The sequence below is a fragment of the Phyllostomus hastatus genome, unplaced genomic scaffold (assembly GCF_019186645.2).
Source record: "Phyllostomus hastatus isolate PE091 unplaced genomic scaffold, TTU_PhHast_1.1 phas_scaffold_114, whole genome shotgun sequence".
Classification (NCBI taxonomy): Eukaryota; Metazoa; Chordata; class Mammalia; order Chiroptera; family Phyllostomidae; genus Phyllostomus; species Phyllostomus hastatus.
Genome location: NW_025334006.1, coordinates 4,748,507 through 4,773,363, shown reverse-complemented (window position 1 = coordinate 4,773,363; position 24,857 = coordinate 4,748,507). Strand labels below are relative to the sequence as shown.

At 45.0% G+C, this 24,857-nt stretch overlaps 1 protein-coding gene across 1 annotated transcript in view; it reads left to right on the top strand.

Moving 5' to 3' along the window:
* Positions 1–23,247, top strand: part of NUP205 (nucleoporin 205) — a 71,272-nt gene extending 48,025 nt beyond the window's left edge. Inside the window, exons 27-43 of the mRNA XM_045855710.1 lie at positions 112–192; positions 962–1,153; positions 1,648–1,915; positions 2,004–2,102; positions 4,119–4,267; positions 5,361–5,552; positions 6,458–6,579; positions 8,115–8,253; positions 10,480–10,606; positions 10,922–10,998; positions 13,201–13,329; positions 13,545–13,671; positions 17,058–17,224; positions 18,722–18,845; positions 19,326–19,454; positions 20,034–20,107; positions 22,893–23,247. Coding sequence (XP_045711666.1) covers positions 112–192; positions 962–1,153; positions 1,648–1,915; positions 2,004–2,102; positions 4,119–4,267; positions 5,361–5,552; positions 6,458–6,579; positions 8,115–8,253; positions 10,480–10,606; positions 10,922–10,998; positions 13,201–13,329; positions 13,545–13,671; positions 17,058–17,224; positions 18,722–18,845; positions 19,326–19,454; positions 20,034–20,107; positions 22,893–23,045 — 2,349 coding nt within the window. The 3' untranslated portion in view covers positions 23,046–23,247. The remainder of the gene's footprint in view (positions 1–111; positions 193–961; positions 1,154–1,647; positions 1,916–2,003; positions 2,103–4,118; positions 4,268–5,360; positions 5,553–6,457; positions 6,580–8,114; positions 8,254–10,479; positions 10,607–10,921; positions 10,999–13,200; positions 13,330–13,544; positions 13,672–17,057; positions 17,225–18,721; positions 18,846–19,325; positions 19,455–20,033; positions 20,108–22,892) is intronic.
* Positions 23,248–24,857: the final 1,610 nt, after the last annotated feature.

The window sequence follows — 24,857 nt, the reverse complement described above, 5'->3', positions numbered from 1 at the left end:
GAAAGGTACCTGAAACTTTTCCCTCTAGGGCAGTTTATACAAATGGCTAGGGGTATTGTTCTCTCTGTGTCTGAAATGGTCTTATTTTTCTCTCTTTACCCACTTACGTAGCTTCTTCACAGGGTTCTTGTAGCTGAAGTGAATGCCCTCCAGGGCATGGCGGCCATCGGACAGAGGCCTCTGCTGATGGAGGTGAGCCTGCTGAGTGTGTGTGTGTTCTAACCCTTTACTGCTTGAACTCCTTGACGTGCCAGACAGATGACAGAACGAACAGTAAATTGACTTGTAGTTCATTCATTAGTAAATGACTTAAAAATTAAACTTGAATGGAATCTTTCATTTTTGACTTTATGACTTTTGTAAGCTGAACTGAAGCGAATGTCTGGATATCATAGTAACACTTTTTCTGCTCGATTGGTTAAGGAAGTGCTTCCTGTCCGTGTTGCATATTAGACTTCACTTCCTGCCTGTCAGTGAGGGAAGAGGGTCATTTGTCACACGAGTGGGGAATTATGAGTAAGAGGTCAGGTGGGCAGAACCATGTATGTGGAGACAGAGCTGCCTGGGCCCAGACAAGAGGGAAAGATACAAAAGACACATCAGGGCAGGGGAAAATGCCACAGAACCTGGGTTTTAGGCAACTCTAGTGCTCAAGGATTTAGCACACGTAGATAGTTGTGAGGAGAAAGAAGACTGGGTTAAAAAGCTGATTGCCATCCATGTACCACCTTTGCACTGTGCCTTACACACACACAGAGCCATATATATTATTTTTCATTTTTCATAGCACTGGCTACCAGTCTAACATGGAAAGTTGTCTGCTGGCTGGCATATGTGTGCAAGGTTTCCCAAATGTCAGCATTTTCAGATTAGCTGGCAGTGAAAAAATAGGAAGCTGTTTTGCCATGTGTTAATTTGCCCTGTGCTAATTAACCTTGTGATTGCACTTCTCCGGCTCCAGGAGATCAGCACCATCCTCCAGTACGTGGTGGCGAGGAACAAGTTGTTGCAGTGTCTCCACGCAAAGCGGCACGTGCTGGAGTCGTGGAGGCAGCTGGTGGAGATTATCCTGACAGCTTGTCCCCAGGACCTCATTCAGACGGAGGACCGGCAGCTGATTATTCGTGATATTTTACAAGATGTGCATGATAAGGTGACGTACTTCCTCGGCTACTTCACACTGCTGCACAGATACTTGTGTACATACAGTGTGCCACTCTCCATTTTATTTCCCACTTAGACTAGGAATAAATAGAGTCGTGCAACACCAATGTTAAGCCTTTCCTTGAGAAAGGTATTGATGCTATACAATAACCGCTGTCAGCTAGAGTGTGTATCAGAATTATCTAGGGAGCTTTAAAAAAATTCTCATGGACAGATCTCACCAGACCTACGGAATGGGACAGTCTAGTGGTGAGGCCATTTATGTGATTTGCCCCTGAAAATCTAGGGGGTTCTGCAGGGAATCCCTTCTGGTTGAGAGCATGCGTTACTCAGCATCGTATATACTCGTACTAGCTTGTTTTCTTTGAACAGTGCAGTGCTGTCTTCGTTCTTATGGTGTTTGAACAGCTGAGCAATGTATACTATGTATTGGTGACTGTAGCCGAAAGCAGGGTCCTCACTCTGACTTGTCTTTGCTCTAAGATACTGGATGACGAGGCAGCACAGGAGCTGATGCCCGTGGTGGCAGGTGCTGTGTTCACCCTGACCGCCCACCTGAGCCAGGCCGTCCGCACGGAGCAGAAGCAGCCGTTAGCCTCGGGGCTCGGAGAGGCCCACTACGCTTTTATGCTTGAGGGCTCCATCACCTCCCCTGCGCCCGCAGAGAACCCAGTGGTGGGTTTCGCTTCTATTGGAGATTCTTCGCTTCACATCATATTGAAGAAACTCTTAGACTTCATTTTGAAGACAGGTCCTTTCATCTGAATTTTCTATAAATTACAGCTTTTGTATTTGTTTTAACTTTGGTTTGGAAAAAAGTGTTCTCTGTGTCTCCCTAGGTGGCGGATTCCAGCGAGTGAGGACACACCTGTATGGCTCTCTACTCTATTACCTGCAGATCGCCCAGAGACCGGATGAACCCGACACCTTGGAAGCAGGTAGAGTTAGATAGATCCCTAAACTTTTCTGGTTTTAGTGATGCGTTAAATTTTTAAAAATCACTTTTTTTTAATCTGCTGTCTAAGCCAAGCTGAAATAAGTGATTCTTTATGGAATCATGAAAGGGACTCACTCTAAAGTAGAGGAAGAATGTTTAGTTTTCTAAAATGATAAAGGTAAAACATGAGAACTGTGAAAACCCCTCAAATAGGATCTTAGCTTATATTTCTGTAACTCTCCCTCTGGCCCTAAGTGAACCTTTAAAATGGCCGTGTTCTTCCAGAGCACGGAGGTAATGTTATTTTACAGTTGGCTTTGTTCATAGGCATTTGAATTATTTCTAACTTTACTATAAAAAAATATTGCATGAAATGTTCTTTTACATGCCTATGTATTTTTCAAGAAGAATACTTCACTGTGGAATTTCCATGATAACAGTGTGCACAATTTTCTTTCAGTGGATTGTGTTGAATGGCCCTCTACCATTCACACACTCATTCATAGCATGCATGTGTCTTTTTGTACACGGTTGTGAGGTTTTCTTGGACACATTCTGAGAAGTGGAATTGCTTCTTCAGAAGATACTTATATTTAAAATAGTGATAAACACTGCTTTCTAAAACATAGTTCGTGTTTTTAATTAATAGTAGTGAGCTGGATTCTTTGGTCTCCAGATATGAAACATGTTTTTGACAGCAGACTAGTCAGGGTATAATGCTCTGTGCCAGAGTTACATAATGGACTCCCGTGCCCTCCTGGGAACCCTGTGAGTATTTGTTATTTTGTACATAGATTCTTTTTTTTTTTAAGATTTTACTTATTTATTTTTAGGGAAGGGAGGGAGAAAGAGAGAGAGAGAAAAACATCAATGTGCGGTTGCTGGGGACCATGGCCTGCAACCCAGGCATGTGCCCTGACTGGGAATTGAACCTGCGATGCTTTGGTTTGCAGCCCACGCTCAATCCACTGAGCTACACCAGCCAGGGCTGTACATAGATTCTTAAAAACCACTCTGAATCTAAGACCCAGATTATCTAATGTTATTCTTTACTGGCTATATAGTTTTACATAATATCATTCTTAGAAGATAACAGTAGCCAAATGATGTATTTAGAGAAGTGTCCTACCCACTTAATGCACAAAAATATTTTTAAGGTTATTAAAAATAATAGTTCATAGAAGCTTTTTAAACAAATAGGAGCTTTTTCTAGCAAGACAGCAATGGGGATCCCACTCCCCCTTCACCTCAACACAACTCCCCTATTTTCCTCTGGTCTAAAATTAATTTTGTATTCAGTTGAATTGGCAAAATCCACACTCAACCGCTAGGTGGAGCTCTACATCGTGATTTTTATAAGTCATCACGATGTGATAAAGCAGTGCAACTGTGAAAGAAAATTCTTTGTTTTTAAATTTCTTATGATCTATTGTTAGAGTAATTTTATCACTTAATTATTTTTTAACCATAGTTACATCTTACTTTGACTTATTTTAAGTAACAAAGTACTTTTTTCCCCAGGTAATAGTGCTTTTAAGTTTCAAATTAGAAATATTAAATTTTAACAGTATTTATTGTGCACATACTTTTGTGCCAGACACTGTACCTACTTTATGTTTTGTTTTTAAACAAAAACTTAATTTTAATGTTTATGTATTTATTTTTCCACACTACTTCTACTTTAGTCATACTACTGGAAACTGGCCAGCCCTTCTCCCTGTTTTGATTGAAAGGAACCTGACTTACAAAGACTAAATAACTTGCATATCTGACAGATCTGAGAATTAGCATTCAGTTTTAAGTTTTCTCTGTTTGTTTCCCTTGAATGTTGTTACTCTTGATTGTAACACTTCACATCGTCATATTTTATTTTGTGTCTTTGTAATTTGTGATTTTCCCTTACTGTAATTTGATAGCTAATACCTATTAGCATGTTGCACTTGTAGCATAATGATTCGTTGACCAAAACCTTTTTTTTATTGGAGTATTTAAGATTTTTCTGCTGTCACTCTTGTAGCCAAAAAAACCATGTGGGAAAGGTTGACAGCCCCTGAAGATGTGTTTAGTAAGTTACAGAGAGAAAACATCGCCATCATCGAGAGCTACGGGGCCGCCCTCATGGAAGTGGTCTGTCGGGACGCGTGCGATGGCCACGAGATTGGAAGGGTACAGCAGCTCCTGTTCAGTGTTATCATTGAATAAGTGTTTTAACTTGCAGAGGCATAAATTGACTCAACATTTTAGAAGCATGTTACATACATACTGAGAATTATTTTCTGCAGTGTATTTTAGTGAACTTGCTTATTTACTGTCACTTGGAATTTTTATTTTGTTTAGTCATATGTTTTGCTTAACTCTATTTAGAATCTCAATTAGTTCAGAATTTTCCCTCAGAATAACCTTCTTGCTGATTCTGAGGTCGGCCTGACACTGGTAGACACAACAGAGATGCTGCAGATAACTTCCTGCTAGTGGGAAGTCATGTAGCATGTGAATCGTGCATTTGAAAACCATGGGAAACAGGATTCTAAGAAATGGGGTAAAATATAAACTGTGATAAATTCTGAATTATGTTTAAAAAATGTATTCTTATGCATAGAAAAAAGACTAGGAGGAGATAAACTAAAATGGATTAACTCTTTTTTTTTAACTTAAAAAAATTTTTTTAAGTATTTTATTTATTTATTTTTAGAGAGAGGGGAAGGGAAGGAGAAAGAGAGGGAGAGAAACATGAGTGTGTGTTTGCCTCACACACGCCTCCTACTGGGGACCTGGCCCGCAACCCAGGCATGTGCCCTGACTGGGAATGGAACTGGCAGTACTTGGTTCACAGACCAGCGCTCAGTCTGCTGAGCCACACCAGCCAGGACAGATTAATTTTGCTTCTCAGACCGTTTATCAGGCTGTATATTTTCTGTGTTTTCTAGAATGTATAAAATTTTATCACTAGAAGGAAAAGGTTATTTTAAAGAATCTTTGTTCAACAAGTAATGTTTAGATTCTGCTGAAATATATTTAATGCTCTCATTTTAATGTATTGGGTTTTGCTTCTAAAGTAAAACTTTATCCTGAAAACTTTCCTTTTATTGATCAGTTGAGATTTTGGATATATAGCTTTCAGTTTCTCAAAAAAACAAGAAAGTTTTATTGCAAGCATCGATTCTCCTTGTAAGAAGAGTTGGGACCACTTGCAGACGCAGGTCGCTCCTGTCCCTGAGTTGGCCGCCACCCCCACGCTCGTGCTTTGATCTGCCTTCAGATGCTGGCGCTGGCTCTACTCGATCGGATCGTCGCCGTGGACAAGCAGCAGCAGTGGCTCCTGTACCTGTCCAACAGTGGCTATTTGAAGGTTCTGGTGGACAGCTTGGTAGAGGATGACCATACTTTGCAGAGCTTACTCACGCCGCAACCACCGCTTTTAAAAGCCCTTTATACTTACGAATCTAAGATGGTAAGGCTCTGTATTCATTTGAGGTTAGATATGCGGCTTGTTTCCTGTGGTGATAGATGTAGTACACAAGGTTAATGTGAAATAATACCTTGGGAATATTTCTATCATGTAAACTGTAACTGTGCTACCGAGTTCTAAATTTGGGGACATATCCCAGAAATGTATCTCCCAAGCGTGCCAAAGTTGAGTGGCAGTGATCCTGAGAGAGTTAGTTGGATAACGGAACTGCTCCTTCCTTAGGTTGCTGGTGGTGGCGAGTGAGTGACGCGGCACTCCGTGCTCTCCGAGGTGGGCCGGGGGCAAAGCGGTCCTCCCACCACAAGGTTCTGGGACGGTGGCTGCCTCCTGGGCATTCCGGGGTGGATGCGCTGGCTCCACTTCAAACACAGGGTCTTCAGTCCAGTCTGTAGTTTATCATCTCCTTTACTCCAAATCTGTTTTCTCTGTTTCCTCCTGCTTAAGAATGTTACAATGTCACAGTAGTAGGAGCACTGGAGTCTTAGACTTAAGTTGATTAACTTCCTCCCTCCTTCGTTTATTTGTTCAACAAGTGTTTATTAAATGTGTATTATACGTCAGGCATGGCAGTAGGTACGAGAGGACACAGTTGTGAGCAAAACACTCTTCCCTGCCCTCCACGAGCCCACCTGGTGATAACAGAAACTACTCTTTGTTCGGATACTTAATTTGTGCAAAACGCTGTATGCGGCACTTCAGATATGCTGTGCCATTTAATCCTCAAGAAATCCCACGAGAAAGGTGGTGTAATGTGCCCCTTCGTAGCTAGCTCAGAACTTCTCTTCAGCGATGGCTCAGGATCGGCAATATGCTGCGAGAGTCTCATTTCTGTCTGCAGCCTGCGGTGTGGTCTCTGTGGTGACAATTTTCCTTTGGTGACTCCTCAGGCGTTTCTCACCAGAGTGGCTAAGATACAGCAGGGCGCTTTAGAGCTGCTGAGGTCGGGGGTGATCGTGAGGCTGGCACAGTGCCAGGTCTATGACATGCGCCCGGAAATGGACCCGCAGGGGTAAGTGTCCATACAGATTGTTCTGTTGAGTTTCCCATGAAGGATTATTAAGGAAGAAAGACATTTCAACATAATTTTACCACTGTATTTTTTTAGACTTTTTAATTTACTTCTTAGGGAGAGGGGAGGGGAGGAAAAAAGAGAGGGAAGGAAAGGTCAATCAATCAGTAAGGGACACATCAATTGATTGCCTCTTGCACACCCCCTACTGGGGACCTGGCCTGCAACCCAGGCACAAGCCCTGACTGGGAATCCAACCCGCGACCTTTCAGTTTACAGGCTGGCACTCAATCCACTGAGCCACACCAGCCAGGGCTGCCACTGGTTTATAATTCTGAGTGGTAGTCTTTTATCTTGATGACTTTTTTGGTGGGGCGGTCATACAGCCCTGCCATTTACTAATAAATAAAGTTGCTAATAAGAGTACAAGTGGGTGAGAGCTAAAGCTTTCCATTTTAGAGCAGTTATGTAAGTGGGAAATGGGAGAGCATTTTGAAAGGAAATGTTTTTCTTCCCAACTTTATTGTTTTGTTCGGTAGAAATACTCTTTTCAGTTATAATGGTATTTTAAACAATCGTGGTGAATTTACAGTTTGTTGTGGATTTCCTATTCCTGATGACTGGGATAACATTTTGTATTTTCTCATTTTAACATTTTACCAGCTGCTTGCCAATTTGAAAGCTTCAGGTCAAATTATATTGAGTTTCAAGCTGTTCAGCAGATTTCTCAGTTCAGTTTAAGTGTAGATTTTAGTTTTCCTTTTTTGTCTACATTGCTGTGACATTTGTAGGCAAACAGCTTGCCCTCCTAGTGGCAAATAACAGTAAGGTCAGTTTTCCTTTCATTCTTCAAAAGAGTCATTGTCAAAGTGAGTGTTCAAGTTTTTCAGGATTGGCTGTAGAACTATTTTACATCCAAAAGTTATTTTAATATTTTTTTTTAGATTTTATTTATTTTTAGAGAGAGAGGAAGGGAGGGAAAAAGAGAGGGAGAGAAACATCAATGTGTGGTTGCCTCTCATGCGCCCCCAACTGGAGACCTGGCCTGCAACCCAAGCATGTGCCCTAGACTGGGAATCGAACTGGCGACCCTTTGGTTCTCAGGCCGGCACTCAGACCTCTGAGCCACACCAGCCAGGGCCATGTTTTTTTAAAAAATAGTGGACTGCAAATGTAGATTCATTTTTGGCTCTGGTTACAAGAGAGGGAAATTTGGGAAGGACTTGTTCTTATCTGTTTCTTACTCATAGTTTCTAGGGCCCAAGGGAATATTTAGAGTAGAATAAATATGTTTAGGACATTTCAAGCATTGTCTTTTCAAATTACACTGATTATCTCATAAGACTTTTCAGAATTCAGATAGCTTCTTGGGTTTTACTGTCTCTGTGGGGTGCAGAGTGCTCATTAGCAGCTTCGTGTCCTCATCAGCCACCTGCGGTGGCGTGCCATGGAGATGGGCGGTCCGGCACGCACGCCCTAGTGCGCCTTAACCCTTGCACTGTTGCTCTCTCCTTGCTCGCTGGCAATGAATGAAGCGTGTTCGGCATGAGGGACCCCCCAGTGTTCATCCCGACCCCGGCGGACCGGTACCGTCAGATTCTCCTCCCAGCTCTCCGCCTGTGCCAGGTCATCCTCACGTCCAGCATGGCCCAGCACCTGCAGGCAGCAGGGCAGGTAAGTAAGAGGAATGTTAGCGCACAAATCTTAGACATCTTAGTGTGGAACACTTGGCCTGAGCGCCACATCCTCACGTTCCGAATGTGGGAGCCCCAGGCACAGGGAGCGTGAGCGAATTTACGGGAGGGGTCCTGTGTGTGGCGCACTTGGTGTCAAAAACGGGCCCCTGTGCTTTACTCTGAACTTCACTGACCTGTTCTTATACTTTCGTTTGAATGAAACCACACAGATAATTAATAGAACAGTGACACAGGAGGCAAGAGATCTATTGGGTGGGCCAAAAAGTCCTTTTATATTTTTCTCTAAAATAAAACATATTTTTTCATTTTCACCAGTAACTTTATTGATTTGGATGTTTTGAGTGTGTTGGCTCTCTCCCGCTATCGCCTTCTAGTGGGTGAGGGCCAGGGGTGCGGCTAAACATCTTCCACTGCATAAGGCAAAGAATTATTTGGCCCAAGTGTCAATAATACCAAGAAACTTTGTAAACCACTCTTGACATATTTGATCAGTCACAGCACCTTCTATATACACTGCACACATCTTTTTTTTTTTCATTTTAGTTGTGTTTTTTTACCTTTCTCGAATTAAAAAAGCATAATGTGCTGAAAGTGTGATGTGTTTTCTTCCATTTTCAATATTAAAATGATTGCACAAAAATTCAGTTTTGATAAGTTTTTTTTAAATGCATGCTGATATGATAGCTGTCATGATGCAAGCTAACAAAATTGTTTCAAATGAAGTTAAAGGCTACTAAGCACTACTGATGCCATGGTACAGAAAAAACTAAGTGGACCTTTTGGTCAACCCGGTCAATTCGTTCTTCATAAAAGAAGGCTGTTACTGTGGTAGGAATAGGTTGGCTTCTGAAATGTGATTTAACCAGGTATTGACTGAGAAGAGGCTGTAAACTGTGTCAGGCCTTGCAGAAAATGCAAAAGATAGATGATACGCCACATTTATCAGTGGTGTTTAGGGGATGAAGTGATTTAAATAAATGAATTTCCAGACTCATAAAAAACATTTTTGAGCACCAGAAATTAGTTTTATTTTCATTGCTTTTCAATGAAACCTTCAAATTATATATTTCTTTGTTTCTTCAAACTAATAATGCAATATAGTGATTAGCTGGGCTTATCATTATGAATTACAGCCTTATCGTATTGCTCTACCACTGTGATACCCTCAGGTATTTGTCTTAGTAATTTATGGCAGTAGTTTATGGCCCTTCCGTCTGCTTCTCCTGCCGTCAGTTCAGGCTGATCTCACCAGGAGAGGGTGCCGCTGCTTCTGGCACGCACCTGGCTCTGTGCTGCATTCGTCTGGGCGACGCTCTGCCCCTTCCATCCGGGCCTTTGAGTCACTTCTTTAAAACTCAGACTCCCCTGGTCTTCTACTTTGTTAAGATTAAATTTTTTTAGTAGAAGTTGACCATCGTGGCATAAGACGTTGGTTCTCCAATACCGGTCCTGTACGGACTACAACAGAATCCCCTAAGAAGGTTCTTTAACAAACACGGATTACTAAGTTTCACGTCCAGCGACGATGGGCCAGGACGAGGAATCGGAACTGAACAAGTAAACAGGGGCACAGTTCCCGAGAGATTCGCAGGCCTGGCTTGTTTGGGCGTAGTCTCTGTGAGGGCGTTTGCGGTCCAGTTGAGGAGAAATTGCGTGGGAAAAGAATGAGAGTCCTCCGTGATGGTACAGTGTGAGTGCCGGGTGGGAGGGCAGGGGTCGAAGGGCAGGCTTTTTACTGCATCCGTGGTGCCCGACCCAGAGCAGAACTAAACGAAAGCTTTGGTGTGGCCGTCCCCTGTCACACTCGTCAGACTTTCCTGGGGCAACTTCAGCAGCTCATTGTGACGCCCCTTTTAAACTTACGTTCCGGTTCCATTTGGAGAAAAATAGAAGTCACAAAATAGGGGTCAAACAATAGTTTTCATACGCTAGTTCTAAATTATACTCTTTTACAGTAGTATCTACATATTTTAATTTTTAAACTTTGAAATAATACTTTATGTTTCTTAAGAACGTTAGGTAAATGTTTACTTCTGGAAGAAATAAAGTATGTAAGTGCAAAAAGCAAATGCTAGTCTAATATTCTTCTTCATTACATTGAATTAATCGCTTCAACGTTACAAGAAAGATGAGTTATAAATTTGTAATTTCCTAACGCTTCCACCTCTGCGTCTCCCGTTTCTCCGCCCCTTCCCCGGCCCAGGTGCTGCAGTTTCTCATCGCGCATTCGGACACCACGCAGGCCGTGCTGCGCTGCCAGGACCCCAGCGCCGGCTCCCTGCAGGAGCTGGCCCTGCTCACCGGGGTGATAAGCAAGGCGGCGCTTCCCGGTGAGTCCAGGCTGCCGGGCGGACTTTCAGGGACGGAGCTCTTTACAAACTGACATGCACACCTCTTAGAGTGAGGTTTTCATTACGTGGCAGCTATATGTGACTTATTTGAAATTGGTAGTAACAGTTCACTACTCCAATCTGCATTTAGATTGCATACGAATCTTTGTACTGTTTCTCCAAACTTCCTCTTGGCACAGTCTGTCTGTTTATGCACATAAAAAATAGAAAGCACTAGAACTGCCTTCCTACCTTTTTAATGTTTTTGTTTTCTTGATGATAAAATTGCATTTGAAAGCATTCCAAATTTCCTAGGTATATTGAGTGAACTGGATATTGACGTCAATGAAGGGTCTCTAATGGAGCTACAGGGACACATTGGAAGATTCCAGGTAACTGATTCTTACTCCTCTGAAGAGCAGCTGTAAGACTTTCAACAGACTACCCGCTCATCCTTCCCATGCTGCTCCCTGGGTTTGGGCCAACCCTCTCAACAGTTCTCACTGATTCTTTGTCACCTCTAAATAACGTGCTTATTGCTGCTGCTTGGTTATCCAGTTTTAGGAATCATCTGTTGACTTCCATCAAGGAGGCTGGGAATCTCTTTACCCCCTTTTTCCATCATAAAAATATATACATTTCTTTTACCCCCCACCCCCATCAACATAGTTGTATCACAATTTTGATTAGGTCAGTGTTTAATGTTACATTATTACTACTGTGTAATTGTCATGGACGATATGTTACTTTTCTGCATAACATTGTTTTCCCTAAGTAAGTACTTTTCTTATTTGCCTGGTTTTTGTGTACTTCTTTTTAATATATTCATAAACTTTTCTCCAACTGTGTAACCTATCAATATATTCAAACATATTCGATAGCTTATCAATTAGATGTTTTATCACAGTCTTTCGGGGAGCCTCCCGGCCTGCTTTGATCACCTTCACTCATTATTGGCCGCAGCATAATTGTGTTCATGTATTGAACTTATAGTCCACTGTCTTTGATACAGCAATGTTCTTAACCAGTCCCCTTTTCATGAACTGTTTTTCAAGTTTCCAGAAGTAAATGCTGCCGTCAGCATTTTTGTGTAAGAGATTTTAAACTGTAGATTAAGTAACAGCACCAGTATCACTTGGGCCAAGGGTTCACACAGTGTGCCTTTTGCGTTATTTGTGTTACACTCTTACCAACAAAACCCAAATATTCTGGGTTGTTTTTTTCTTTTTCAGTCTTTTAACTTTTTTCATTGGTAGGGAGACAAAGATAGTTTTGACAGATCATTCATAAGGTGACCTCAGGACATGTGTTAGTGCATCTGTTTTATTGTAAGAACAGCAAGCAGCCAGTTGTAAGTTTTAAAAATAGATGTAAATATTCTGACAAAGTAAGTTTACATTATCATCTCCTTAATATGTTTTTTTTGCCTTATACAAACGTATTATTTAAACATCAGTTTAAATAAGGTATTAATGTGTGTGTGTGTGTGTGTGTGTGTGTGTGTGTGAATGGAGGTATGTAATACCAATTTTTAAAACACGATTTTATTGTCCATGCACTATTTGCAGAACACTATTCTAAGCACTTTAAATACAATTCAGTGCCTCAGATAATCCTGGCAACAATCCTCTAAGCTAGGAATTGCTATTATCACCCCAGAAATGTGACTGTAGACCACAGGTGGCAAACACAAGCCCCACAGGCCGAATCCGGCCCTCCACCTTGTTTTGTCTGGCCTGGCACCTTGTTTCTACCTGGCGGCAGTGCCTAGCTCCTTGCCCCTAGTTAAGGAGTAGTTACATTTATACAGTCCTAAAATTACATTTGGCTCTTTGAAGGCAACCGTGAGGCTGATGTGGCCCCCGGTGAGGATGAGTTTGGCACCCCCGCCGTGGAGGTTGAGGAAGTTCAGTAACTTGTTCCAGGTCACGCGGCAGAAAGCCACGCATTTGCTGGTGGAGTCCACGTCTCTGATTCCAAACCCGAGCACTAACCACTGGACACACTGCCAGTTTTGAAAAGCTCGCCCTTTCCCTTTGAGACCTTGGGGAAAATTGTATTCTTAGATGAAATGGGCCAGCACTTCAAACAGATGGCATTTTATCTGCCAAGAAACACCTGTGCGTTCCCAACCTCTTTATGAAGTCTCCGAAGTGGCCACAGGAGTGGCAACCTTCAAACGTGAGCTTTAGTTGAACATTATCACAGATGTGCTTGTTACAGGTCGTCTTCTGTTTGCCATTTCACTTTGCTTCTCGTTGTTGATTGACTTGTGTCGATATAATGAGTATCCACCAAGGAATTATTTGGTGTGATACAGAGAATTTTTTGGCAGACACTTAGATAGTTGGGTTCACTGCTCTTAATAACGGTATTCTTGTGGTGAGTTGACTGCCAAGCATATAACATTGGCAAAAGGTGAATTTTAATAGTGCAAACTTCAGTCAACTCCATTGGCAGTGAGAAGTCAGACACTTTAAAGAGCAGTTCCACTCCCCACTGAGTTTTTCTTTTTTATGTCCCTCCAGAAAGAGAGGTCACTAATTGTAAACATATTTAACTAGATATGAACAAAGTATCTTTTTCTTTTTTAGCGCCAGTGCTTGGGACTGCTGAGTCGCTTCGGTGGCTCCGACAGACTCCGGCAGTTCAAGTTCCAGGATGATCACGTGGAGGGAGACAGAGTGAGCAAGAAAGATGAGATCGAACTGGCGATGCAGCAGGTGCGAGAACGGAGAACTGTGTGCCTGGTCTTGAAGGTTTTTATGGTTTTAGAAATATTCGATAAACGCAACCTCTGAGTGATTTTACAAATTGATTTATAACTTTGTTGTGGTTTTACAAATTGATCCTAACTTCATTCTCCTTCACATCTGGATCCCCACGTGAGGACATTTGGGGAGCTAACCTTTGCGCTACCGCTGATTCTCCCGCGCAGATCTGTGCCAACGTCATGGAGTATTGCCAGTCACTCATGCTGCAGAGCTCCCCCGCCTTCCAGCAGGCCGTGTGCCTCTTCACGCCCAGCCTTTCGGAAACCGTGAACAGAGAGGGGCCCCGGCCAGGTGAGCCTCGCGCTTTCCCTCTGCGCCGCGGGGCTTCTGTGGCTACGCTTATGACCAGCTCTCATGGGCTCCTGGGAGACGTGTTGTTTTTTTCTTTATGAGTAACAATGAGAAATTTTTTAAACAACTTTAAGGAGTGGTGAGGAGGTTCTGTTGTCAGACCTGTGGATAGACTGGGGAGCTTGGGAGAATAGAGGAATTCTAGAATTTTCTGAGGATCCATCTTTAGAGTCTTGTGACTAGAGTATAGTTTTGAATAGTCGCTGAGTCCCCAAAGTAAAGATCTAGGATTGGAGAGTGAGCTCGCTGGGTGAAAAACATGAAAATATAACAGCTCCGTTCTCTCCAAACACATCACACTGTTTGATAGTATATCATGGGTCCCTGAGACTCTGTTATTTTTTCCCAATCTTTTTTCTCTTTGTTCTTTTCTTTAAATATTTTCAATTCTCCTATTTTCAAGTTCACCCATTCTTTCTTCAGTCAGTTCCATTGGGCTGGTAAGTATACCCAGTGAATTTTTATTTCAGAAATGGTCTTTTTCTGTTCTAGAGTTTCCATTTGTTTTTTTTTAAAGATTTTATTTATTTATTTTTATAGAGGGAAGGGAGAGAGAAAAAGAGAGAGAGAAACATCAGTGTGTGGTTGCTGGGGGCCGTGGCCTGCAACCCCGGCATGTGCCCTGACTGGGAATCGAACCTGCGATGCTTTGGTTCGCAGCCCGCACTCAATCCATTGAGCTATGCCAGCCAGGGCTTTGTTTTTTTTTTTTTTTAATATATTTTTTCTGCTGAGATTTTCTGTGGTTTTTATTGGTTATAAGCATATTTTGTTTTCTCTTGATTAGCTACTTTGAAACCCTCATTCACTAGTTTCCAACATCTGGTTCATCTGAAATTAGACTTGATTGGTGTTCTTGCCTCGTGAGCATGGCTCCTGTTTTCTTAGTTGTCTGTCTGTCGGGTAGTTTTGAACTGCGCACTGCACCCCCCGCCAGTGTGTCTCTGCTCCTGTTCCCTCTGGTACCTTCGGGTAGTCGTTCTGTATTATGTCCAGGTTTTTCACCCCTGCTCTGGTATGACTTTAGTTTGTTCTACTTGGAAGCAGGAGTCCTTACTATCTAGTAAGAGACCTTAACTGAAAGATACCTTTCGTTCAGTGATTCATTTGGGGAGTAGTCTTACTTAGGTGAAAGTATGTTTCAGAGAAATTGAGGAAGTAGCTATAAAGCTTTATGGTTACATTGTGTGGGATAAATGAGTATTAAGTCACTTAGAGATACAAAACAATGCCTTAAGCAGATTGATTCTACATTGTCTAGCTTTCTCCTGTATTCAAGAAGTTGGCTTCCAGGAAGATCACTAGAACAAACAGGTGCCCCCGTGGGAAGGGTCCCGCCTTGGGGAGATTGATCCCAGCATGAGGTGGCCCGGTGGCCCGGTGAAGGTGAAAGATCGCCTTCACTCTGGAGTGACTGGCCATCCTACCGGAGCCCCTCGCTCAGAACAGTGGTTTGCATGTCACCCGCGGTGCCGTTCAACCTGGCCTGTCCCCTCTCTGTCGGTGGTTTGTCCGTGAACATGAATCTGTCTATTAATCCTCGTAGGCTCTGGAGGAGACCTCTGTCTCTGCCTCAGGAGGGCCGTCCCCTTCCCCCTGAAGTGTAATGAGGGTTACGCATGTTTTCCTCTGTCAGTTCTAGGCACACGGGAGTGGGCAGGTACGTGGTAGGTTCACGAACAATGAGCTGTAGAGAGGCAGTGTAACCTCCTGGTCAAGAACACAGACGGGTGACACTGCCTAGGTTTGTGTCCCGGTTCTGCAAGTGACTGTTGGCATGACTTCAGAGAGACTGCCTCTTTGTGCCTCGGTTTCTTTATCTGAGAAATGGCGGTAATGACAGGCTGCACTGGAATGAATTTCTGTGAGGATGAGGTGTGTTCCTCTATGTAAGTGCTTTAGGACAGAGCCCGGCACTCCCACTGTCTAAATGTTAGCCGTCATTATTTCCATTACTGCTACTGCTACTGTCGTTACATTTAGTACATTTACTCTTACTGGTGATCCAGGGACCCTTTCCTGTAGCACCCCTGCGGCCCAGGCCTGGTGACCTTCCCCGTGGAATGTTTCTGTGGGCAGGTTTCTTACGAGCCTCCCCCTTCCAATGTCTGCGTCTGATGGCCTCTGGACACGAGGGCTTTCTAGACGGGAGCAGGTAGTGGGGGGGAGCTCCGGGAATGCAGTGGCGGCGTCTCGGCGTCAGACCGTCATCGTGGTGGCTATCTTCCTGCCAGGGTAGACAGCATACATACGCTCACTATGTGGGGACCAGGGTCCATGAGGTCACCAGGAGAAGGCTCTGTGGAGATGACCCGTGTCGGAAAGACCCGCCACATTGTCGCTGAAGACTGGCGCGGGAGACCCGGCAGGTCAGAGGAGTCTGGGATACCCTGGTTGGCGGCCGCGTGCACTGACACGGGGCTGCTCGCTCTCCCCTGAAGCGGCACGAAGACCCGTGAGGCCTGATGTGGGAGCCCAGTCGAGGGGGGCGGCAGTGAGGGGGGCCAATGCAGACCCCCTTCGGTGTCCACCGCCGTCAGGGCCGTTCAACGAGGGCCGTCTCCAAACCGAACTTGGAGTCACTAAGGTGTTTCTCAAGAAGCCCCCCTGTCAGAGGCAGGTGCCCTAGGCGCTGCACCCACGCTGCCTGCAGAACAGCCGTGTGACTGTCCCCCTGCCCGTCCCCCTGCGGACGGCCTCCCCGCCGTCTCGCCAGCCCTCCTGCCCCGTCGGGAGGTCGTCGAGTAAAAGGAGGACCGTTTTGCTCTGCTACCCAAATGGAGTCACTGTGGTAAAGGCTCGTTCAAGGCCAAATCCAGTTACAGTTTTTGAATGGCTTAGCTGGTGTTTCCTTCTCTCTTTGGAAGAATGACTGTGAGCTGGGAATTCAGCAACCCAAAAGATGCATGCTGGAGACAAAGCCCTAAAACTAGAGTAGTCAGGAGCTCCTCCTGGGGTCAGGACACTCCACACTCGTGTGTATACCTTGGGTGTGTGTGTGTGTGTGTGTGTGTAAAAGTTTCTAACTAACGTGAGGTTCTGAGGGACGTCCTCACCCAATAAAGGGTAAGCTCTCTCTGCGTCCATGCGTCCGATGTCCTCGTTTGCTCAAGGTCTTCAGCCCTCGGTTCGCCCCTGATACGCACAGTGGCTCCCAGCCACGCCTTTGAACTGCCTGTGGTATTTAAGAGTAGTCTTGGGTTGGTTTGAATGATAGTTTACATGCCCTTAAATTCCTGGGCATCCCTTGTTTTAAAACAGGTCATTTGAAATTCGTATAAGATGCTTATGAGTGGAACACTGTTTTTTATCATCAACTCCGTCAGATACCCAAGCTCCAGTGGTTCCATACTGGCGGCTGCCTGGTTTGGGCATCATTGTCTACCTGCTGAAACAGAGCGCCAGCGACTTCTTCAGCTATTACGACAGCCACCGACGGAGTGTGAACAAGCTGCAGAACGTCGAGCAGCTTCCGCCAGACGAGATAAAAGAGGTATGACTCCTGTAACGAGCTGTGGAGCCCTGACTCCACTCGCAAGGGCCCGGTGACTGGTGTCACGCTCGTAGGTGAAGATGACGACGTGTGCGGTAATACGGAAGGAATTAAAATGGTTCCTCCTTGTGGCTTGAGGAAGAGTCCCTCGCCTTAGCACCACGCCTCATAAGCATAGGAACTCTTGCATGAAAGACAGTGAAGTTGCACCTGTTCAAGAAAACCACCTGCCACTCAGTGGAACGGCAGCTGCCCTTTGAATACCGGGTTTGGTCATTTATATTCTAAACCTGTGCTGAGAAACTTAGGCTTCTATTGTAAGTGCTCGTTCAGCAGATGTGATTCCCTAGGTAAGAGGTCTCAGCAGACAGTGGGATGACGTATCAGACGTGACTGCGGCTCTCAGGCACCCAGAGTCATTCCCGGGCACTCACTGTGGCTCAAGACGCTGAGTTGCCAGGCTTCTCCCTGCGTAGCCCACCATCCTTCCCATTTGGCACAGCCGAACTCCGAGGCATCTCTTGGCCGGTGCTGAAGCGTCCTGGTGTCCTGCGGCAGCCTGGATGTCGAACCATCTTGCCACTCCTGGTTCGCACCAGCTTTCCTGAAAAACTCTTCAGAGCAGCCAAAGCCTACTCCCTCTTCCCACTCTTGTGATAGGGAACGTTTCTTCTTAGGGAACGTTTACTGAGTGCTTACGATGTGCCAGGCCCTGAGCTACAGGTTCTGCCTGAATCCCCGAGCGGATGACGTCGCCCTTCTCGTTTCTCAGATGAGGAAACGGAGGCACTGGAAGTTTGACTACCCAGAGCCACACAGGAGCCGCTGACTGTGTTCAGGTGGTCGCTGAAATGTGTGGTTTACACCTGGCAGCCCTTCCCCCTCACACGTAGCTTATGGGCGATGCTGGTGCTGGCCGGAGGAACTGGAGCTTCACAGTCAAGTCTGTGACCTTCCAGCAGCCCCGCGCCAGCTCGCCCTCTGCCAGACCCAGTGTCCAAGTTTTAACTGACCTGTGTGCCTGCAGGTCTGCCAGACAAAGGGGTGGCGGGAGGTCCTTCCTGGTGGGTGAGCGTAGCGTATCTTCTACGCTCTCGTAGTCCAGGTCGTCCTCCGAAGGTGCTTGCAGCTGCTGCAGAAATCTGCGTGGCCCTTTTACGCCTGCTGCTGGGGAACCTGCCCCGTGTCGCCTTAAGTTGCCAGGAAATTCAGGGTTGATCGGCCCCTCAGCAGATTGGAAATGTCTGTTTCAGGGGCAAGACTTCTTAAAAAAGCAACTGATGAATATTCGTTTGGAATTCAATTGCTTCTTTGGCTCTCTGTTTGTTTGTTTGTTTGTTTGTTTAGTTACTAGCTTCCTAGCTAGACCAATAACTCTTGTTTGCCAGGGTGTTTAAACTTATTTGAATATTTTGCACAGTGCTTATCACAAGTGACCAGAAATGTTTGTTAACAATTGGTGTCATTTTTCTTACTGTATTTATTTGTTTTTCTTAGTTGTGTCAGTCTGTGATGCCCGCTGGTGTTGATAAAATCTCCACTGCCCAGAAATACGTTCTAGCGAGACGGCGTTTGGTGAAGCTGATCAACAATCGAGCCAAACTGCTCTCCCTTTGCTCTTGTATCCTTAACGAAGTCACAGCGGGGCGCGAGTGGCGGCTCTGAGAGCCTCTGCAAGGGCAGGAGCTGTTTGCTTGTTCTCACATTGTTGGGCATCACAACCACGTGGAAAGTGACATAGTCACTGCCCATTTTTTTTTTCTAGTACATGCCTGATATAGTTCCACATCGAAAATCGCCTTATCTTTTGGAGTAGCTAGTACTCCTCTTAATGTGTACAGACACTCTCCGTCAGGACAAGAGACAAGGACCCTGGAGACTGCTGGCACAGTGCCCCACGGTCCCCACAGTCCCCACCTCCTCCTCAGCGCACCTCACTGCTTTCTGGGGACGCATGTTCTGTGGAGCCTCACCGCGGTCCGGTAGACTGAGGCCGTGGGTACATCAGCAGAAGGTGCAGTCTCCTTTTTTCTCCTCCTTGGAAACTGGTTTGTACAAAATGTGTGTTGAGATCGTTTTCCTTCATCCGAGCTCTCCGTAGTTATCATAGAGACCTGCCTGTTTATTCTTTGGCGCCATCTGGAGTACTACCTGTTACATTGCACGCCCACCGATTCTCAAGATTCCTTGTTTGCCTCCAGGACCCTGTTCAAAAGCAGAAGGCTACAAGGTAAACTCTGTTCTGCGAATTAATGAACCATAAATGCCTTTGGGTTTTAGTGCCAGTGAAAAACAGTCACGTTTTAACTTGTTTTTTATGTGTCTCAGTTACCAAGTGGATTGGACAATCAAGGGCTACTTAGTAATTCGACATAGCTTTATTTTGTGTTTGCCCTCTGCCCATGGGAAACGGTGCAGGACACAAAAGCTCCTTAGAGGCTGCTCCTTCGCTGCTTCTCAGCTTCTTTCGGTTCAGGGGTGGCCGAGCTGCAGAGTCCCCTAAGCACAAGGAATTGTTCAGAAGCATGGAAGTGGGTCAGCCGAGGCCAGGGCTCTCGCTGCGGGAGGGAGCCTCAGTGACTGGTGAGCGAGTACTGGGTCCCTTGGGGGACACGCAGGGGACGAGCGGGAGAACCCTGGCCCGGACCCGCGGCGTGCTCCCTGGGGCCGCCCTTTCTGGAGAGGGGAAGTAGCATCTCAGCCTGGGCCCGCACGCTCCGCGGCCCTGTGGCTCGCTGTCCTCAGGCTCCTCCACGAAGCCGCAGAGTTACGCCGGCAAAGACGGTTTGACCGAGTCTTCTGTCCCTAGATGCCTTCGCTTCGGAAGCCAATGTGGATTTTAGAAGCGGACTGACTGTGGTGAGCCAACACGACATAGACCAGGTAAAGTTCGTTCTGATACTCTTGTGGTTATTTCTGAGAGGACAAAGGAAGAGGTCTAGTATGCTGGTCAGATGGTCATTTTCAGGCTCTAGGCAAAGACCTGATTTGAATTCTGGCATGGCCACCCACCAACTGTGTGACGTGGAACAACGAACTTCTTACTTAGCCTCCATTTCCTCGTCAAAAAGACGGGAAGGAGAGTCCAGCCTCATTACTGGCTTGGCCAGCGTTAACCGAGGCTTCCCGTGCGAGCCCCTGGGCAGTGTCTGGGACGGAGTAGGAGCCCAGTGACTGGTAGGCCTGCGATCTGGAAACTCCTAGTTTTCTTGAATTGACTTTGTAGAATGTTAAGGCACAGAGCATCACTTAACACTTAATTTTTCAGAAAACAATTTGATGAAGAGATTGTGAGTGGCCATTACACATTGCACCATAGTAGACGATGGCGTTATAGAGTCACGTGTTGCCTAAGGACGGGGACGCGTTTTTAGAAATGCGGCGGTAAGCGGTTTTGTGCTGTGCACACTCCGTAGTGCGCGCTCACGCCAAGCTGCGTGGGAGAGCCTGCAACACGCCCGGGCTGCACACAGTTCAGACAGCATGTTCCCGTGCTGCGTGCTGGAGGCAGTTTCAACCCAATGGCACCTGTGTATCTAAACACACCTAAGTACAGGAAAGGTGCAGTAAAAATACGGTATGAAAGATGAAAAATGGTGCCCCTGTATAGGCACCTACCGTGAAGGCAGCGTCAGGGCTGGCAGCCGCTCGTGGGCGAGTCGGCGGTGAGCGCCGAGTGAGCGTGGAGGCCGGAGGCGGTGCTGCGCCCTGCTGTGGACTTCACGAGCGCTGTCCACTCGGGCCGCACTGAGTGTGTCCCTTTCCCCTTTCTTCAGTAATAAATTCACCTTAAGAAAACAAGAAACAATAATAATCTTAGCTTCTTATAACTCTTAATTTATAAACTTAATTTTTAAAAAACTGACTCCTTTGTGGTAACACAAAGCTTAAAATACAAACCCATTGTACAGCTGTACAAAAATATTTTTATAGCCTTATTCACTTACATTTACTTTTGAACTTTTCATTAAAAACTAAGACACACACACAGACATTGGCCCAGGCCCCTGCAGGGTCCGGCCGTCCTGCCACCACCCCTCGTCCCCCTGGGAGGCCCCCGGGGCAGCGACGCCAGTCCTTCCGGATGGCCCCCCGAAGGGCCTGCCGGCGGCTGTTCCACGGAGGTGGTGTTCTCTTCGGGAACACGTCCACGGCAGCTTTCGTGTCGTTTGTCTGTGTCCTCGCAGAGTCGCTTGTGAGCAGACAGCACACCAGACCGTCCCTCTCTAGTGACAGTGGCAGCGAGGTCACGAGGTGGCAGGGACTTTCCAGCTCCATCACGATGTTGTGGGACCTCCGCGACACGGGCAGTCCAGTGCTGGCCAACACCTCCTTATGGGGCACGTGCCTGTGTACGTGTAGCACTGTGCACTTGGGAGCCCCTGATCGGCAGTGGTGGGAGTGCGTGAGGAGCATTCCGAAAACAGTTAAAATGGAAACCTCGTAGGAGACAAACACAAAGCCTTAGGAGCACAGCCGTTACCAGGTAGCCAGATCTGCCCCGGGGCCACTAAAGGAAATGTCCTTGGCCGGGATGTGATGAAGGCTCTGCTTTTCCCTGAACCACTGCCTTTCTTAAAGCTGAAGACTGGGCCTTACCCAGACAGAAAGGCACAGTCACAGCACTTTTCAGACCCACGTTCACGAGATGTTGTGGACACTACGCTGTCATCCCAGCCCTGGCTACATTTGCCTCTGAGGGACTGTGTAGCAGGAATTTATTTTTTAGCGTGGTTTGTTTAGGGGGGGCTAATGTGAAGTGAGGCCATCTGCAGAATTAGCTAAAGGATATATCTTCCAGAAGCTGTTTAATAAATGTATGTTGAGTTCATGACTGTTTCATTAGACTGGTCTATTACAGAGTTAGAAAAATGCAGGATTAGTAAATAGCCTTCTCTGTGCTTTAATTTTTATCCAAACTTGAAGGCAGGTAGATTCACAGAATTTTGTACTGGATTTTAGCTTTTCACTGTGACACCAAAAAGATCCATCTGAAACTACATAGGCACTCGGAAATACAGCTAAGGTGCAAAGTGTATACCAGATTGTCTTCCCCCACTTACACTCGTTTTAAAGTAAAAGCGTGCACGTTTTGGGTTTTTTTTTAATTGCAATGTGAAGTTAAAAGTACAAGTTCTTTCCAGTGTATCCTTTGCTTGTTTCTCCAAAAGCATCTACTCTCAGTAACTTTTTAAAATTTTTTTAAAAATTGATTGGTTTTAGCAAGAGGCGAGAAAGAGACATTGTTTTTTGTTTTTCGTTTTTGAGAAACATTGATTGGCTGTTCCACATATTTATGCGTTCATTGGTCGATCCAGCCCACAACCTTGGTCTGTCGGGACGACGCCCTAAACCACTGCACTGCCCAGCCAGGGCCTCAGCAACTCTCTGCACGGCCCTTTGGGAAATGTTTTTGCACTCATGTCCACAGTAGCGTCAGTAGTTATTTAAATCAGGCTTTAAATTTTACACATTCATATAGGAAAAGAAAGGGGAAAAGCAATATGAAGAAATTCTTGGGTAGAAAATGTGATTCTTTTTCCATTTGGGAAACGGGAAAAGGCCAGCATTATAAAGACTCTGAGGTACTTTAAATTGGAAGACACGGAATAAAATAAACCTGGAGACTGCAGTGTTAACAGTGAGATGTCGTCTGTGTTCCCTGCAGCTTCAGGCTGACGCCATCAACGCCTTTGGAGAATCACTACAAAAGAAGCTCCTGGACATTGAAGGACTGTATTCAAAAGTTCGTTCTCGCTATAGTTTTATACAAGCTCTTGTCAGACGCATTCGGGGCCTGCTGAGGATATCCCGGAACTGAGAGCCCGCGCTTCTGCACCCTCCTGGGGGAGAGATGAACTGGGGGAACCGTCTCCTTTTTATACATTAGTTTGTCTCTAAATTATGACCAAAAAATATTTTGCTATTTCTTTCTTTATATATGGACGTCTTTTCTGTAAACTTCCTTGCCCGGTTTTATCCTCACTAGTAAAAATAAACACCTTTAAAAAAACAAAACAAAACAAATGAATAGTTAATCTTTTTGATATTTTATCTGGAAAGCGATTGATGTTATTAGGAATCTATTGTATCAATATAAACTTTCCGTAGTGGTGGTTTTCCCAGGGGATACAGTTCCAAATGCTAAATTAAAGGCCTAGTGTGAAAATTCTCATTTTTTCTCTCTCTGTAGCTGCATCACACTTCTGTGGTATTTAGGGTCACTCCTCGGGGCACGGTGGGTAATACCCTATAGCTGTGCTCTTTAAGGGGGCAGTGCACTCAGTACTGTGAGTCATGTGTTACAGAAGTGACTCAGAAAGTCAAGCCATCTTCCCTAAATTTCTTTCTTTTCTGCATTTAAATGATAATGAGTTAATTTTCCTATGTTCCTTAGAAATGACTGTGAAATTTCTCTAATTATCTGCGTACATTTCTCATATAATTAGTAGGAGAGCTACAATTAGGGCAAAAGAATTTATATAGTCACCTATGTCTTGTGTTTATTTGCAGGTGACGTATACACCTTTCCCCTGGCTTCCCAGCTGACATTTCACACGTCCCTTCTGCTCCTTCATGCGTGCGTGTGTCGGTCTCCTTCCTTAACTGCTTGAGAGTCGTGTGCACGCCGTGACACTTTCTCTGTCGCGTTTCAGCAAGTAACAGCGGGGGTGTGTCCTCCCTAGTCACAGCATCACCCGCACATGTGGGACATCTCACAGGGGATTTTCTGATACTTAGTTCCTATTTAAATATCCTCAGTTGCCCCCCAAATATTTCTTGAGCGTTTGTGTTTTGCCCAGGATTTACTAATCAAGAATCATCTGTTCATTTAGTCATCTTTTTATTCTGGAACATTTCCTCTCCATTTCTGCGGGGAGAGGGAAGAGTTCTTTTTTTTTTTTTAATTTTTAAATTGTTTTTACATATTGAAATAGACCATGGCAGTACCAAGGGAACCCTTAAACACATTCTCTTTTTTTTTTAAGATTTTATTTATTATTTTTAGAGAGGGAAGGGAGGGAGAAAGAGAGAGAGAGAGAAACATCAATGTGCGGTTGGTGGGGGCCGTGGCCTGCAACCTAGGCATGCGCCCTGACTGGGAATCGAACCTGCAACACTTTGGTTTGCAGCCCGTGCTCAATCCACTGAGCTACGCCAGCCAGGCGGAAGAGTTCTTTATTGAACACTGACATTTTTTAGCTGTGGTAAAAAAGTTCCCACAATTTGATTTTTGTTTGTTTTAAGTTAGATTCAGGTTAAACATTTTTGGCAAGAAAACTGCCGTTCTACAGGTGGGATTATGCCCTTAGCATGTGTCAGAGGGTGCATGTCAGTCTGTCCCTCTGCATTGTTTGGTCCCTGGGTGCAGGTGGTGGTTGATACGCCCCTCCATTGAACCACTGGCCTGCCCATTGTAATCTGCACATTGTTACTCTCAGTCTGTGAATATCTTGTTTAAAAAAAACCCGTTGACTTGTTTTTATCATTCAGTTTAGTTTAATAAATTGTATACTGTTCCAATCATACAAAATAATATAATCAATATGATTAACACACAAGTGCCCACTCTTTCTTCATGTCCTATGCCCAAATTGATCAAATCTTAATCATATTTGCTCTGAATCTCTTT